General features: G+C 42.7%; 1 protein-coding gene across 3 annotated transcripts in view; it reads right to left on the bottom strand.

Moving 5' to 3' along the window:
* mcm3 (minichromosome maintenance complex component 3) overlaps positions 1-2,985 on the bottom strand; it is a 111,418-nt gene extending 108,433 nt beyond the window's left edge. The window contains exons 1-2 of one of the 3 annotated variants that reach the window (XM_064341053.1): positions 2,770-2,984; positions 2,001-2,113 (exon numbers count right to left, since the gene is read on the bottom strand). In XM_064341053.1, the coding sequence (XP_064197123.1) occupies positions 2,001-2,113; positions 2,770-2,844 (188 nt within the window). In that variant the 5' untranslated portion in view covers positions 2,845-2,984. Of the gene's footprint in view, positions 1-2,000; positions 2,114-2,769 lie in introns of all 3 variants that reach the window. The other 2 variants (XM_064341055.1, XM_064341056.1) reach the window with 2 other exon arrangements.
* Between the last annotated feature and the right edge of the window lie 15,399 nt (positions 2,986-18,384).

Consider the following 18,384-nt stretch of genomic DNA (forward strand, 5'->3'; position numbering starts at 1 on the left):
TGCTCTGGAATACGCACTCCAGGCAATGCTTGGGACTACGCACTCCGAACAATGGAAGTGCAGTAGCACAGAGAAACAGTTAGCCTAAATGAGTGGGATGCACTTTGTGACGACATCTGACCCATAACCTTTAACCTTTGCCGTAATTATCGGTGAAATTCTGGTAATAAACTTGAGGAGAATAACGTGAGAGTGAGAGGACACATTATCAACCATCTGAAATGCTACCGTATTTATTTCGTATTTATTCAAGCGGATTGGATGCCGTTACCTTGCCTATTTAAATGCAAGTCCTATAAAAATTACACATAACTGTCTAAATGGAGAAGAACCCACCTTAATAGGCCTATATATACATGTTAGTTATATTGATACGACCTCTTTTACAATATCAACTTATAGACTCATTAATTCCTTAATCGCAAGTACATTGGTGCAAATGTAGCTTCACAGCGTCCAACTGTTTCCCTAATGGCTCTTTTGCTTCCTGCGACTTGTGTTACAACTGTGAATATGTAACGGATCGCTAGAAATGCTAGTTGGGACCAGCCTCTCTCATATTAACCTGAAATACAGAAGACAGGACACATCTACAATATGGTCTTAATTAAAGACAAGTTCCATTAATCTCTATGGGGGGGTCGATACACGTTCCCTTAGCAACTAAAGCTAGCACTGGGCGACTTCCGACATATTTGCCGGCACTGAGAAAAATCGCGAAAGTAGTGAAAAAATTACTTCCGGAGGATAACAAGGACGGTTTTTTTCTTCATAACTAGGTACATGTTGTTGCCTATATTTCGCCTATTCGACTACAGTTGCAAATCTATTTACGTTTTCCTGTCTACCAAACGAACCCGGTCGACAGATGCTCACACTCTATAAGTAGGCTAGTAGGCTATGTATTACTGAAATATTATGATCTAGACTAATCAGTAATATCAGCAACTTTTTGCGAGCTAGCCACTTCAATTTAATTCTCCTTTTTGCTGTCAGAAGAGCAGTGGAAGGTAACGATAGATGTTTGGATAGCTTTCAATGAACTGTCAACCCCATAATAAAGTTGCCATTTCATTGTAAAGTCGTGTCTGTTTTTTCATTATTTTCGCTCTGTACAAACTACGTGCAAACAATTGGGAACTCAGTTAGGCAACAGATATGGAGCCTGTCATGTTTGTGGTGGCTACTCCATAGGCGGGGGGTGTATTTCAAATTAAATGAAAAACAAAAGATGGGCAGTGGCGAGAATAAAAGGGCAGTTTATAATTCAGAACAGGACCCAATGATCAGCACCTATGTAGTCAATATAGCTCGCTACACTCGTTAAAAGTACATATCTTTAAACTAAAAAAACAACTCATACATTGCGTTATTCATTAACACTGTACCACTTCATTTATATACAAACTCCTCACTGTGTACCATTTTCCTAGGCATGATTTCAGTTTCCAATCCCAGAGGCAGCAACCGCACTAGACTACTGTCATCCGCCATTACCGTTGTTCTTGACAGTTTTCTCGAACGGAATTATGGGATTTTTCCCAGTCGGAGCATGCACGGATGCACACTTCAAATTTTGATCAAACGGAGTGCGCATCCGGGTACTTTATCCGTGCTCCGCACTACCGAACTTCGGATTGGACTCGCACTCCAAGATGGAGGCATGCTCGCCATGCGCACTCGGAGCATGGAAGTATGCGGTTTGGGACACAGCCCCTGATTTTACCCACTTCGGTTTGGACTCACACTCCAAGATAGAGGCATGCTCGCTATGCCCACTCGGAGCATGGAAGCATGGGGTTTGGGACATAGTCCGAGTCTCCTCGTTTCGCAAAAAAAAATTAAAAAGCATTTCCTTGGGCGTATCGAATTAATAACATTAAAATAAACGTATGTTATTCTGTTAGCGAGACAATATTTAATCGGTAAATTCTATGCATCTTTCCAAACAGGGTTGTTTTGAATTACAGTATAATTTAGAAAGGTTAGCAAATACTCACCTGATAGAACGGGTCTCATTACGACGTCGTAGGTCGTTAATGTTCACAATCAACCGGAACTTGTTCTCACTGATCATGTCCCGCACTTTGCTCTGGTAGATACCCTGATCTTGCTATGAAAATAACGAGAGCAGGTGGTCATTTTCTACTACGATATCTAACTTTCATCTATTCAAGTATACTCCGTTACTATCAATGCCCCCAAATTACACACATATTACACCAACGCACACATTGGGGGTGTAATCGCCGCAAGCATCAAAACAACGGCACATCAAAGTTTCAGCCGTGTTTGTCAGCGGATGCGCGCTAACTGTCCTCGTCTCTTTTTCTTTACCATCTCGCACACTGGCTTTACAAGCTTTGCTAACGTCGGTATGCGCTGTTTCTGACTAAATTCTCTGAGCAGTAAGAAAACGTTATTAAAATATACTTCTCCTAAAATTCGTAAGCAAACGAGCACAAAATCCGTTGCAAGGAAAGCAACATACATGCAACTTACATAACTAGCATACTATTTAACTAGCGAGGCACTTTTATGCAGTCAGCGTTAGCTAGCCATGCAAGCACTGTCTGCGGCATTTGGTAACGAAGCACGCAACCATAGCGGAGTAGCCAAATTGAAGGGGCTAAACGTATAAAACACTACAAGCCTACACTTATTTGCTAAGGTAACGTCAATTTAGTAACTAGCTAGTTTACATATAATTGTATTTTGTTCGTCCATGAAGTAGTTACTTGTTGGTTAAATAACTGGGTAGCTACTTACATCGTCGTCAAGGAAATCCAAATACTCTCTTTGCGCCTCCCTCATCTCTCTGTCATCCACAACTTCAACAGCCATCGTGTGTAACCAGTACTTTTTGTGACAAAATTACGTTAGCTAATGTTGTTACGATAGTCGCTGTCTCCACACTTATGCACTGCCTGTGCTTCCCGCCACAGATCTCAACAGTATTTCGTGATCTAGACCATGATTGGTCCACAAAGCTTTATTTATGAATATTCGGCGCGCTTCCTTTGAACACCCAATCAAATGTTATATTTTTACTGTCTTGTCTCCTCCCCCTAGACATTTCGCGCGAAATATACAGGAAGCGGAACGATTGGCCACATAAAATTGCGGTCCTTGACCGGAAGGCACATGTACATATATGTCTACGGGAAAGCACGCCCTCAGCCACTGAACTGTATAAAAACTAGAAGGGAAACTGCCAATGAACTGCACAATAACTAGAAAATAATATCATGGTTTCGTATCTAAAGTGTTAAGATATCTTCGAAATATCCTTTATAACCGTTTGCTAAAATTAGCCATAGAGCTAGAGCCGTAGATAGGGCGAGAGTTGGTTCAATGGCGTACCCGGAACTAAGAATTTCTGGTCTCATTACAGTCAATGGAGTTGACGCAACTCTCTCTATATACGGCTCTGGATCATAGACTGCTTTTCAAAGATTTTTTTGGCTCCGAATAATTTTTATAATGTCATGAGTCATCTTGTAGCTGTATGGTTCGGTTCATGACTGAAAATATATTATCTAGTGTCTTTCTGAAATGTCTATGGAGAAAATGAATGGGAAATTTACTTCCTGAACCAGGACCGCTGAAAAACTGGGTGGTAATGTACAAAAATACGTCATCACTAGTTTTGTGGCAGTTAGTGATGGGCAAAACAGTTCTTTTTAGTGTACTGAATCAGTTCACTAAAAAGATTCGTTCAAAAAATTCGTTCACCGAATCAGTAGCGTAACTATGCTTGGCGTCGGTCGGTCGGTCGGTCGCCCGGTGGGGGGGGGGGGGGGGGGCGCACTTGGATGTGGACGACGAACGTGGGGAGGGGGGTTCGACTGTACCGAAAAATCGTACCGAAAACAGCTGACGGTTAGTAGCCTACCGAAAATGGAAACAGGCGAACCGCGGTTCATATATTAGCACATTATTTTATTTTTATTGAATGTAGTTTTCCAGTTTAAAAAGTAGGCTATAGACAGAGCATTTTCCCACAGAATATTTAATAACCAAAGAACCAAGCACTTTCCCTATTTTTAATAAAATTTTGTTTTTGATTATATTCTAAACAATTTAGTTTGAAAGAATGTGTTTGATATGGCCTTCTTTAAAAACTAAATTCCCCAAAATGTGTTGTTTTAGCCCTAGACACTGATTTCTTTACCGTGACTTGTTCTAACGGCTGCTTGAAAGAGAAAGTGCTGATATATGTTAACTCATAAAATGTAGTCGATAAAATAGTAGCCTTGGCTAGCCTACTTTGAGACATGTTTTTAAAAAAAGGCTTATTTCATTGAAAATAAACGGCACACTTGACAGTGATGTTCGATTATTATCCATCTATTATCCATATTTCCATACCCACTTTCCTCACCAGAGACTCCTCATTCGCTACAGCAAGAGGAACGAACTATTGTTGTGTCGTTCGCGAACGACTCGGGCAAGTGTACTGTACTGTTGTGTCGTTCGCGAACGATTCGTCCAAGTGTACTGTCGTTCGCGAACGAGTCGTGCAAGTGTACAGTCGTTCGCCAACGATTCGGGGCGAGCGCAGTACGTTCAGTGAACGTATCACTGAACTGCGAACGATAGTCAGTCAGTGAACTACCAGTTCACGTTCGCCAACGAATCGTTTCACGAAGTGATTCAGTACACTTCGTTCACCCAAAAGATTCGTTCTTTTGAACCAATCGTTCGCGAACGACACAACACTAGTGGCAGTGTTACAGTGATGACGTATTTTAGTAGGTCAACTCGGGGGTTCCCTCGGCAAATGTCCAATTCATTTCTCCCATAGGCATTTCGTTTTCTGTCTAAAATAAGGTCTGTGGTTAACGTAGGCCTATGTTAGAGTTTCTCGTTTTGTTGTACGAGATAAATTAAAATTGTGGTGAACGTAATCCTGAGAGAGCTCCACGTTTGTTTCTACGAGATTACACCCATTAGTATCTCAACCGTGCATTTATTAGTCGTTGTGTGCTTTAAAAAAGTATGTTGCTAACAAGTTGCTATGTTGAAACTGCAACGCTTGTTGCGTGCAGGCGGGCTAGTATGGAAACTTGGGTGGCGGTTGCCAGAAAGCGCCCATTATTGCAGTTTCAATATAGCAACTTGTTTGCAACTTACTTTTTAGAAGCACGTAGCAGCTTTGAAATCCATGGTGGTGATATTAATGGGTGTAATTTATCTCGTAGAAACAAACGTGGAGCTCTCTTAGGCTTACTTTCACCACAGACCTTATTTTTGGCAAAAAACTAAATGACTATGGGAAAAATGCATTGGAAATCTGACGAGGGAACCCATGGCTCAAAAAAGCTAACTTAATTTCGGGTTTTAGGGCTACAAACTGTAACACTATTTGCAAGCTACCTTGTAGCCAACAGGTTTAAATGCTGTTCCCCCTTACAGTAAACAGTGATGACACGTAACTTGAGATGTTCTGCCTTGGGAAGTATTACTCACTTCAAAGCATTTGAACCTTTTATGATTAAGCACAAGGTAAAAACACCTAGGCAACAATTGCTGGCCAGCTAAGCTAACAAAAAAATGAACTAACTAACTAGTACTTATCGCACTATTTAGCTGTAGTAGGCCTACCCAGAGATAGAGCTTGACCTCTGTGCTTGACTCTGCCCAGTGAACACAACATTCTGACAACATTGTGACAAGGTTGTCAGAAAGTTGAACGTTTAACGTGGTCTCAGCAAAGCTGTCACAACGTTGTCACAACATTTTTACAAGTTAAGTTGTCACAAAGTTGTTTGAGAACCAGCTAAGAACTTACCAAGAATTTCGAAGTTGTCACAAATTCCCAGATTAACTTTTCCTCAACTTTGGTTATTTATACATTTGTTTCTAATTGCACTCTGATTTGTTTGATTAGTAGGCCAGCATTAATAAACAAGGTTATTGGAACAGATTAATGTGTGTCCAGTGTTTATAGAATTCAAATTAGAATTTAATCTAACTGAAAGGTCTCGCGAACCATCAGTTAACATACCCAGCTAGCTGCCGAATCCGGACCGATTAGTATCTGGGTTTACATGGAGCCTAATATTCCGATTAAAATCAGTTTAAAAGCCCAAGCAGAATGAAAATGCTCCATATAAACACCTCAATCAGAATAAACAGGCCCAAACCAATTGAAATTTCAATCGGTTGCAGAGGGGTAGTTTAAACCTTTTCATAAACCGATCAAAGGAAAAATTGTACCATGTAAACGATGAAACTGATTATTTTCTGGCTGCGTTCTTTCTGCGCATGCCTACCGTCTTGACGTAAATGCGCGGTGACGTACGTTTCTCTCCACTGATCAAACAGATTATGTATTCATCACTTTTGCATGTCACACAGCTGTTCCGATTAAATGCATTGGCGCATGTAAACACCAGACCATATTAGATCACATCCCATGTAAACAGTTGCCCCGAAATCTTCAATCGGAATGATTCCAATCAGAATTTAAAAAAGTGTGCATGTAACCGCAGCTAGTGAGTCAGGTCATTTGGCTCAGCTCACCAATAAGAGCCGGCTTTTTCCGATCCCGAACATCTCTTCGTTCAGTAGTATTTCCGGTTTTTCGAAATCAGCCAAAGTTAGAAATATTTTAACCTATGATTGGTGTTTGTGCATGTCTATCACTTAAATTGTCCAGTGGAATCTTCTGTACCTTCTAGGCGGCATAGCTTAGGAGGTAAGAGCGGTTGTCTGGCAGTCGGAGGGTTGCCGGTTCAATCCCCCACCCTGGGAGTGTCGAAGTGTCCCTGAGCAAGACACCAAACCCCTAATTGCTCCCAACGAGCTGATTGGTACCTTGCATGGCAGCCTTTCACCGTTGGTGTGTGTGAATGGGTGAATGAGAGGCATCAATTGTAAAGCGCTTTGGATAAAAGCGCTATATAAATGCAGTCCATTTACCATTTAATTACCAAAATAATGTTAGTTTGCATCATGTTTGTTATAAAGAACTAATTAAATAAATGTAAAAACAGCAAGACGCTATTGGACATGTGCACTGCCTGCAATTCAAGATGGCCACCAGCACAGTCCTTTGTTTGTGTGCCTGCAGGTGAGCTCTTAACTTTACTTTGTTTTATCTGTGTTTAATACTGATAATCCAGCCAAGGAAAGTGACTTTTTTTCACATCTATTCAAGAGGTGCACCACTGCAAACAACATTTGTTGCATCGAGCTGAATGGAAAGAATCCGACAAATTTGATAACTCAGCTCAGCAGCTCGCACAAATAAATCTTCAAGGAGGTTGAGCAAAAAGACAGTCAGAGAAAATCAATTCAACCAAATGTCCAAACCTCGCAAAGCCACCAGTCATTAACATCATGTCTTAAGAAAGCCAAGTTGTGGTCACCGCAGTCAAATGAATGCAAAAAAAGAGAACACGCGCTGGTTAGTCTGTTTGTAGAATCACGCATGTCTAGCAGATTGTGTGAATTGCCAGCCTTTCAAAGATACAGTGAGATGCTTGATCCTAAATTCAAACCCCCCAGGTCACTGAAGATCAACAGTCTGCTTGCTCTACAAATGGACAAGGCAACTACACGTGTAAAAGACATTTTACAAAGTGTTCGCAAGCTTTAAATATTGTACTTTTGACTCCACTACATTTCTATGAAGGTTGTCGTTACTTTGAAGCATAGCTTTGAAGTCAGCAGTTGAATCTTTTTTTTTTTCTTTTCTAAAATGCGATTGGCCACACGCTGTGTTCCTCACAGGAGAAAAACCAATCATAGTAGCCGACTCCTACTACGCTGTCGGTCAAGTTCAAAGTGCTTGCTTGTTGCACCAGTGATTGAACAGTTCAATTTGAACTTGGTGGCGTTAATGATGGTGACAGCAGAAGATAAGGATGATTCTTCGCCACCTTGGCCATATCTCAAGTCCATGTTTGAGATTTGTGAAATTCAAAAAGATTCATATTGTTTTAAACGTTTGCTCTGCTTACCGCGCACGAACTACGCTGCAATCAAAAACTCGCCGTCCAACCTGAAAAAGCATGTCGAGAGGGGTTAAATTGGGGGTGGACGCGGGTAGACGGCGTCCACCCACCTTTGGTAAATAAATAAATAATTTTGACCGGCAGTTTTACAAATAACTATGACAATCCAGTCCATTTTTCGTATGCTCCAGTCCAGTCCATTACATTACATTACAGGCATTTGGCAGACGCTCTTATCCAGAGCGACGTACAACAAAGTGTATAACCATAACCAGGAACAAGTATGACGAAACCCCTAGAGAGAAGTACCGGTCCAAGTGCAGGGAACAACCGCGTAGTTCAACTTGGACCCTGAAGGTTAAACTGATTAACACTAACACAACGAGAACGGCAACAACGCAGTCTAAGGAAAAAATACAAGCAGTAGTTAAGACAGTTAATGCACCCAAGTCACCTACGAAACAGCTGCCTAGTTACAACCCTAAGCTTACAGTCATTTACAGGGGGGTAGGGAGGGATGGGGAGAGGTGCAGCCTGAAGAGGTGAGTCTTCAGTCGTCGTTTGAAATGGGTCAGTGTCTCAGCTGTTCTGACCTCCACGGGGAGGTCATTCCACCATCGTGGGGCCAGAACAGACAGGAGACGTGTTCTGGAAGTGCAGGTGCGAAGAGGGGGAGGTGCTAGGCGTCCTGAGGTAGCAGAACGGAGGGATCTGGCTGGCATGTAGGGTTTGAATATCATGTGGAGGTATGCTGGGGCTGATCCCTTGACTGCCTGGTATGCTAGGACCAATGTTTTAAATTTGATGCGAGCTATAACAGGCAGCCAGTGGAGGGTAGTGAGCAGAGGAGTGACGTGGGAGTGTCTGGGGAGGTTGAAGACCAGCGAGCCACAGCATTCTGAAGGAGTTGCAGGGGTCTGGTGGCAGATGCCGGTAGTCCAGCCAGAAGAGAGTTGCAGTAGTCCAGGCGAGATAGAGCCATTGCTTGGACCAGGAGCTGGGTTGAGTAGGTGGTGAGAAAGGGGCGGATTCTGCGGATGTTATACAGGAAAAATCTGCATGCCCGGTTTACTGCTGCGATGTTCTTGGAGAGGGACAGCCTGTTGTCCATCACCACTCCAAGATTCTTGGCACAGGGTGATGATGTCACTAAGGTGTCCCCTAGGGAAATGGAAAAGTCGAGGAGCGGAGAGGATAGAGCAGGAATAAAGATTAGCTCCGTCTTTCCCGGGTTGAGCTTCAGGTGGTGATTGTCCATCCAGCTCTGTATGTCCCTCAGGCAAGCGGAGATGCGGGCAGGGACCTGTGTGTCTGATGGGGAGAAGGAGAGAAAGAGTTGCGTGTCGTCGGCATAGGAGTGATAGGACAAGCCATGGGCAGATATTACAGGGCCAAGGGATCTGGTGTACAAGGAGAAGAGAAGGGGACCGAGGACTGAGCCCTGGGGAACTCCGGTGGCGAGGGGACGGGGTGGTGATACCTTACCCGCCCAGGCAACCTGGAAGGAACGGTCAGAGAGGTAAGACTCAATCCAGTCAAGGACTGTGCCACAGATCCCTGTTGCTGCCAGGGAGGACAGGAGGATAGAGTGCTCCACAGTGTCAAATGCAGCGGAGAGGTCTAGAAGAATCAGGACAGAGGAGAGGGAGGCTGCTCGTGCGGCATGGAGTGACTCACTGACCAAGAGGAGTGCAGTCTCGGTCGAGTGGCCAGGCCTGAAGCCAGACTGGTGGGGATCAAGCAGGTTGTTGTGAGAGAAGAAAGCAGAGAGTTGGTTAGATGCAGCACGTTCAAGTGTTTTGGATAGGAAAGGGAGGAGAGATACCGGGCGGTAGTTCTGAATGACTGAAGGATCTAGTGTGGGTTTCGTCAGCAGTGGGGTGATGTGGGCCCTCTTGAAGGATGAGGGGAAACATCCAGAAGATAGGGAGGAGTTCACGAGGGAGGTGACAAAAGGGAGGATGTCAGGTGTGATTGCATGGAGGAGAAATGAGGGGATAGGGTCGAGGGCGCAGGTGGTAGGGTGGTGGGTGAGCAGAAGCTGGGAAACTTCAGAGTCTGAGAGGAGAGAAAATGTGGAGAAACAGGGGGCGGAGGGCGCAGAGGGTGCGGAAGGGGCGGAGGGGGCGGAGGGGGTGGAGGGCGTAGAGGGGGCGGAGGGCGCAAAGGAGCTGCGGATGTCTGCAATCTTTTCGTCAAAGAATGCTGCAAAGTCATCTGCAGTGAAGGAAGACTGGGGTGGAGGAGGTGGCACGCTGAGGAGAGAAGAGAAAAAAGGGTTAGAAATGGAGTTATGAATTTTAGTTTGGTAGAATTTTGCCTTAGCGGCAGTGACAGTAAAAGAAAACTCTGTCAGGAGAGACTGATAGGCTGAGAGGTCAGATGGGTCCCTGGATTTGGCCCAGTTCCTCTCAGCAGCGCGGAGGCTGGCCCTGGAGGTGTGTAGGATGTCAGACATCCATGGACTGGGAGGGGATGCTGGCCTAGGGACGAAGGGGCATAGGGAGTCGAGTGCTGAGGAGAGAGATGAAGTTAGGGTGGGGGATGCAGAGTTAGTGGGGAGCTTGGAAAATGATTGAAGAGTGGGGAGGGAAGCAGTCACTCTGGGAGCAAGAGAAGAGGGTGATAGGGAGCGGAGGTTACGGCAGACAGTGACAGTGGGGATGGGAGGAGGAGAGGGAGGATGTGTTGAGAGGGGGAGGGAGAAGGAGATGAAGTGATGGTCAGACGTATGCAGGGGGGTAACCGTAAGATTGGAGCTGGAGCAGGTCCTCAGGAAGATCAGGTCTAGGAGGTTGCCTGCCTTGTGGGTTGGGGGAGAGTGTTGTAGGGAGAGGTCGAAGGAGTGGAGTAGTGGTAGGAAGGCAGCAGACTGGGAGGCCTCTAGGTGGATGTTAAAATCTCCCAGGAGGATCAGCGGGGTGCCGTCCTCAGGGAAGGAGCTGAGCAAGGTCTAGCTCATCCAGGAAGCTTCCCAGGGGGGGGACGATAAATAACAATAATGTAGAGGTTAGCAGGGTAGGTGATAGAGACAGGATGGAATGCAAAAGTGGATATAGACAGGTCAGGGAGGGGGAGAACAGAGAATTTCCAGGTTGGGGAGAACAGTAGACCAGTACCACCACCATGGCCAGATCGCCGGGGGGTGTGGGAGAAGGAGTAGGAGGATGAGAGGGCAGCAGGAGTGGCAGAGTTGTCTGGTGTGATCCAGGTCTCTGTGAGGTCAAGGAACTGCAGGGATAGGAGGGAGGCATAGGCGGAGATGAAGTCTGCCTTGCGTGTAGCAGACTGGCAAGGACGGAGTGTAGCACAGTGGGTAAGGAACTGCGCTTGTAACCGAAAGGTTGCAGGTTCGATTCCCGAGTAAGGACACTGCCGTTGTACCCTTAAGCAAGGTACTTAACCTACATTGCTTCAGTATATATCCAGCTGTATAAATGGATACAATGTAAAGTGCTATGTAAAAAGTTGTGTAAGTCGCTCTGGATAAGAGCGTCTGCTAAATGCCTGTAATGGCAGTTCCATAGCCCCCCTGTGACCGTGAAGTTCTCACAGGGGGTCAGCGGGGGGTAGCAGAGGTTAGAGGGGTTCCGTTGTCGAGGGGGGCCACGTCGCTGGAAGCGCCTTCTGAAGGGGAGAGCACAGACTGGAATGGGGAGCTGGCTCATAAACTAGGAGGGAGCGATGCTCCGAGTGTACCTAATTAGCAACTGAAAACCTGAGTCGAATAACGCGCTGATTACACAGGTTCACAGTCTGTAATAGTGCAATAATCGCAATCTATCAATTCTAAGAATCAAAGTGGTAGATAGAAACCTAACACAACCTAAAAACAAAGAAACCTAACACAACCTAAAAACAAAGAAACCTAACACAACCTAAAAACAAAGAACAGTTTCCACACAGGGAAAAGTTTAAAATCTAACGCGGTATGTAATTAGTAAATGAACGCAGATACTTATCCAACTCTAGCAGGACGGATTTCGGCAGTTCTATGCACCTGGACAAATTATACACTTACCGTGTTCCCTCTAGCCAGTTACTCACTCAACCAATCAAAAATTCGAAGAAAAAAAACTCAGGAGGAACAGTCGTTTATATAGACAGGCACAGAAAGAAAATATTGTTGATTGTCTTGATTGTTTGGAAGCGGACGAGGTAGGTAATTTCATCTATGCAACATTTTAAAGAGAGATGAATAAACAGCCCCCACGAACGCCGGCTATTATTAACGGCAACTTTGATTGCTTTTTATTCAGCGGCGACTGGTGAGCTGAAAATAGGTGGGGCGCAAAACTTTCCTTTAAACTAATCATTGATCTCAACCTGTTTTCATTAGTAATTTTTCCTTTATTATCAAGCGTGCCAAAGATCGGACTAATCATGGCAAGTAGCCTAACACACAGCGTCTTCATTCCGTATTAGGGGGATTAAATCATAAATTCAATTTATCCACTAAAAATCCGTTTTAATCACCAAGTAGTCTACGCTTAACAAACAAGATACACCAGTCTGTTATCTACCGTGTTAGCTTTCAGAATAACCAGCAAAAACAAAACCTGCACTTCAATGTTGTTTACAATCTACGCATTGCAGATATTTGCCATGAATTCGAGTGCAGAAGAAAGAAGTGCATGTATCCACAATTAATGTTGATTAAAAATGAGCACAATTTCGTACTGCAAATGAAAATAAATGTAGGTTATAAGGCCTAGGGTACTCGCCAAAAATGCCTATTTGGGGAGAGCTGGCTATATATGATAGTATTGCTATTGAGTAGCCTATTTTGTGGATTAATTGCATTGATAACTCAAGGAAAATCAGGGGAAGATTCTGCCACTGCTTAGTGATTAAAACGGATTTTTCTAAATCGCATTTATCATTTAGCCTAATCTCCCTAACACAATGCAAAGAAGCTGTGTGTCCCTTTCCAATTGCTTAGTCAGATCGTTTGCATGCTTGTTAATCACTGAAAATTAATTAAAACAGTTTAAGATCAATGATTAGTTTAAAGGAAAGTTTTGCGCATCACCAATTTTCAGCTCACCAGTCGCCACTGGTTTTATTTCGTTTCAATTCGACAGTTTAAGAAAGATGGATAAAGGAGGAAGAAAGGGAGGACAAAAGAGGAGGATGACCGATTATTTTCAAGGGTAAAAAAATTCTCAGCATTAATGACACTCAATAAACTTGAAATATTTTATGTAAAAGCTTGCATCAAGAGTATACATTCTTTTTCAAACATTGTTTTCCTTAATTACAATTATGTGCACAATACATTAAAGATACAACTATTTTGAGCAGAGACATTCATTGGTTTGTACCTTTTTTTACCCACCTCCCAAATCTCTGATATCGAGGTATGTAAACATTAGCTAACGGTAGCCCGTTTGCTAATTATGAAGTTGTCTGAGCTTTGGTCAGATGAAATTTTATGGAATTTGAGTGATGGGTCATCCAACTGTTTCACATTTCAGGCAATGATATCTATCATGTGTTGCTATCTAATAACAGTAAAAATGCATCTGTAAATGAGCTTCTGTAAATGCATCGTAGAAACAATACAACAGTGCATTGGCATTAAAAAGAAAACGTACTTTTGAATACTTAAGTATTTTTAAAAGCAAGTACTCCAGTACTTTAACTCAAGTAAAAATTTGACTGAACAACTTTCACTTGTAGTGGAGTAATATTTGACCAGGGGTATCTATACTTTGACTCAAGTAATGGGGTTGTGTACTTTGTCCACCACTGGTCCACCGCAAGGTAACACTATGCATTAATGGGTGGAGAAAGAAAGGCCTGACCGCATATTTCATGGGTATATCTACATGTTTCTACAATCCTGTGGCTATAAAGGTGTAACATGCATTGCTTAACCTTCACCGAATTGCACACCCACACACTGGAGAGGCAATTGTGCAGACTGCACCCTGGACACATGGGGTATTTCAGAAGACAAGATCCTACTGATCAGAACCGACAATGGCGTGAATATCGTTAAGGTGATCAGGTTGTTGTAGAAGAGAAGCGAAAGCAGCAACATTGAGACAAACCTGACGACAGCGTTGTGCAGTGAAATGTCAGAGTCGGACTCGGATGGGGGTGAATTGGATTTGGAAGAGGAACATAGTTTAGATGATACTGGTTAGTAGACATGACAGATTGTTTTAAAATATTTTGCCCAGTTCTGTTAGCTAACTTTAGCGTTGTCCAGCTTGAAAAGTGTCTAGCTGAATGTGTGTTACAGTATTAGCTTCCTACTTTTTTTTAAACTTCAGACAATGAGTTTTATAAACTAGCTACAATGCAGGTTAGCCTGGTTCTGGGCTGGTGCAGTCAATTCGAGAAATTATTTGGCATTAATTAATTATTTTAAACTTGAATAAAATATATATATTTTCTTCAATTTATTGCCGGTAGAGTATATGATGCTAGATCCTGAACAAGTTATTGCACCATTTTATTTGCCATTTTAGCCTACTTAATTAACTGTACTGTGTAATTGGAAGTTATTTTATTTTTTCTAGCTGTGGTTAAACTGAATTGTTACATGTATGATTTAATTTGTGTTTGTGTAGTACACAAATTCTGACCTATATTGTTTCTTTCAGAACCAGACCTGAATGACATCCTACAGGATGCTTATTTCTCAAAATTTCAGAGGATGCCATGCATTCAGCTATCACTGAAGGATGCTTATGAAGCACTCAGAACCAGTCCTCAACAGGGCTAGGAAGCTGGTACATTCGGTTCGAAAATCATCTGTAGCTAATGAAAAAATGATCGACAAGTGTGACAAAACGCTCATCAGAGACTGTGAGACCAGATGGAACAGCACACTGGATATGATGAAGCAACTCCTAGAGACCAAGATTCCACTCAATGAGGTACCAGAAGAGCAGGGCATAGACACTCTTCTCACCAGTGATTGGTCCAAGCTGGAAAATCTTGTGACAGTGATGGAGCCCTTCACGATCCACACTGATCAACTGATAAGGTATACCTTAGCTAAGGAGACACTGGGAAACAGCTCGAGACCTAAAGGAAGAGCTTAACACTCTGGGGTCTAAGGGTAAAATGAGGCAAACTGGTGATTCTGCGATGCTCTGGCATTTGTGTAAATTTCATCAACTTCATATACAGTGATTCCAAATCTTTGTTTTCAGCACAAACTCAGCTACAAGAATATGGCAGTAGTAAGTAGGTCATAATCATGTGTGGATTGTAAACAGCTCTAAAATCACACAAATTGTAAACAGTAGTTTTGAACATGCACAGGAATGTTGTAATAAAACACACTAAACAATTGTGACAAAGACTTTTGGTCACTGAAATGTGTTCATCAAGGTCTTGGGTATCAAAAGATGACAAAATATTTTTGCAAATTCAATGAGAAATATAAAATAAATTGCTAAAAGTACGTGTTGTGACTATTATTTTTGAAAATGGGAGGGCTAATGGCCTTTCTGTAATTAATATTTATTGAGAAGGAGGACCTGCCTGCTAAGTAGGCTATTCACACCTGGCCGCATGCCTCCCCACCTCTAAGACAAAGACTTTTCACAAAGCAATACACAGTGAGCCATTTAGAAGACAGAAACACAGACATCTTTTGATTTTGGTACATTCATTGAAGTAAATTATCTGAATGGGAGATGCAATTCACACACATTTCCAGGTTATTTCAGAATCAGAATCAACTTTATTAGGCAAAGTGCATAATATAAAAGAGCATTTACACAATATAAACCCAATATTTCTGCTTCACACACACAATTTGACTCCAGAATGGTTGCCACAAGTGCCTTACAAAACAACAAACACAAAAGCCAATGAATATAAAAAGTGCTTAATGTAAAAAGAGCACCTACACAATATACACCATTATTTTATATATTTTGTGTATAATCTTTCAAAGTTAGGAGTGCCATTTTGCAAAACAGTTCCTGTCTGGCTGTAAACACAGGGGGACATCACATTCCTTGCACTTCCATGGAGTGTTCTGTTTTTTCCCGAAGTCCATCCTGCATGTCTTGCGACCAATCGAAGCCATCTTGCTGGCATCCAGAGTCTGTGAGGCTGTAGGCACAGGCACATGATCATAACATTCCCGTCTTGTTACATTGGGTGCCTTCTGTGAGACACCACACAGCTGCGCAGTGAGCTCCTCCATGAAGGCCTTGTGAGGCATTGCTTCCTGTTGTCCCAGTGATGACAGTTCTTTATGTAGGATATACGCATTTGTGGCAGCAATGTCCAAGACATGTAAAAACAATTCCAGAGGAGTGTGGGCTTCAGTCGAGCTCAGCTGCACTCCAGGTTGCCGCGCAGGACGGAAACGCATCACCAGTGGGGCCACATCAGCAGATTTCTCAGTTTTCCATGACCGAGCTGGCTGAGCTGCTTGCTGCTTGCTGACTGGTATCCTCTTGCCACTCTTGCGTCACCTCTTAGCAGGTGGTAAACTAGGCTGTGTTACCTGATCAGCATCTCTGTAAATGTAATAGAAACAAAATTGTTAGGAAATGTGACATCAAATCAAACTTTATTTAGCACATTCCCATCAACAACAATGTGATTTACAAAAAAGGGACAAACCACTAACTAATGAAAACAAAACTTAGAAAATGTGGCAGTTATATCTTATACAAACAAATAACCGAACAAACACAACCAGATGCAGAGAGGTAGCCTATAATTTTGAGATGCAACGGTTAGTGTGGAAATTTACAAACGCGCATATTACTCGATATTCCTACAAACACACACATAAATTGCAATACAGTACACATATTTACAAATAATAAAAGCTATCAACGAAACAACATTAGCTAAACTCACGCAACTCATAAATAATGCCTCAATCTGAAGTAGGTCTTTTTAGCTAAGTGGTTAGTTTATTTCCCGAACTTACATGCAATATGCTAATATCGATTGTGCGAGGACACCTGGTTTTAGAATCCTAGCCACGCCAATACACGCCACGCATAGGTTATTTACGTACAGTGATCAAGTAAAATATTTACAGTGCAATTTTTTGAGATGCAGTATTGAATCGTTCGTAGTGTGGCAATTTACAAACGCGCATATTACTGGATATTCTTACAAACACACAGATAAGTTGCAATACAGTACACACTACCAATATTATCGTAAGAAATACACTTACTCATGAAGTTGATCCTCAGCTGGATCAGTTCGCAGTTCGAAATGAAACCGTTCTTCATCAGTGTCAGCTTCAGTGTCCGGACCTGATGAGTTCGCGTCTTCATGGTCGCTCTCCCACAAAGCATGAAGAACATCCAGTCCAGTTATTCGTGCCATTTTCCGAAATGAAATGTAAGGATTGCCCGAGAAGACGTGGGCTATGCTTCTGTGTGACATTTTATCCTTGTTTACAGTAGGCGCTCTCGCACATCAAACGCATCGCCCCTCCCCTGCCATCGATAGCAATTAGCATGTCATTATCTTGTGAATGTGGTCTGGGCGTACTTACTGCCGAGCGAAAATCACATATTAATGAGAAAGACTTAGCACATGGCAATGGTCTGTTTGATCTCATTTTAAATAGCTTAAAACAATTCATATTATTTTGTCAATGGGTACATTGGAATGCCACTATTCTAAGGTTTATGTCAATGTCTTTGTTGTGTCCGTATGATAAAAGCTCGCGAAGTTATTCATCCAAATAGCAACGGAATCTTGTCGAGCTCCGCCGGCGGAGCTCTCGACCCCAGAGGGTTAAGGTATACCTTACGACGCACGTAGCGCTAAGAAGACTCTGGGAAACGCAGCCCTGGTCTTTTTGTGGAATTGAAGAATCGCAGAGTAAAATTATGGCAGTTTGAAAAAGCAAAAGGGACGATTACTAGAATTAACCTGTTATGTCACCCTGACAAAAAGTGCGGAAGGTGATTTTTTCCAGTTTGCTTTTACTGTATCCCCAATGTAAATTACGCAGAACTACCGTATACCTCACATAACTGTATCGAACGTTTTGAGTCAATTACAACGGGCTAACAAAGAAAATCCGGAAGAAAATATTCAGCAACCGAATTAAAACAATGTTTTGGTACATAATATGCTGTCCCAGCACAAATGCTTAGCATTTTATAAAACGAATACTAAAGCAAGAAAAGAACAGAAGAGCACACGTTATAATTTCAGGACTTGGCAGGCTATAACCAAAAGTAGGCTACTGCGCCGCATAACATACACGTTTGAATTCAAGTTATTATTATGAAAATAAATCGGTTTGCGGCTGCAGATTTTTAAAAATGGCGGTTGAAATAAAATACTGCAAGTAGTCGACCAATCAGAAATATTCAGCGCTTGCGCCCCACCCCAAAAGTTCCGGTACTTATGGAAAGTACTACCCCCCGAGCAGGGACTTTTTTTGGGGTAAAATAAAGTCCCC

This window comes from Anguilla rostrata, chromosome 6 (genome assembly GCF_018555375.3).
Source record: "Anguilla rostrata isolate EN2019 chromosome 6, ASM1855537v3, whole genome shotgun sequence".
NCBI classification, from domain to species: domain Eukaryota; kingdom Metazoa; phylum Chordata; class Actinopteri; order Anguilliformes; family Anguillidae; genus Anguilla; species Anguilla rostrata.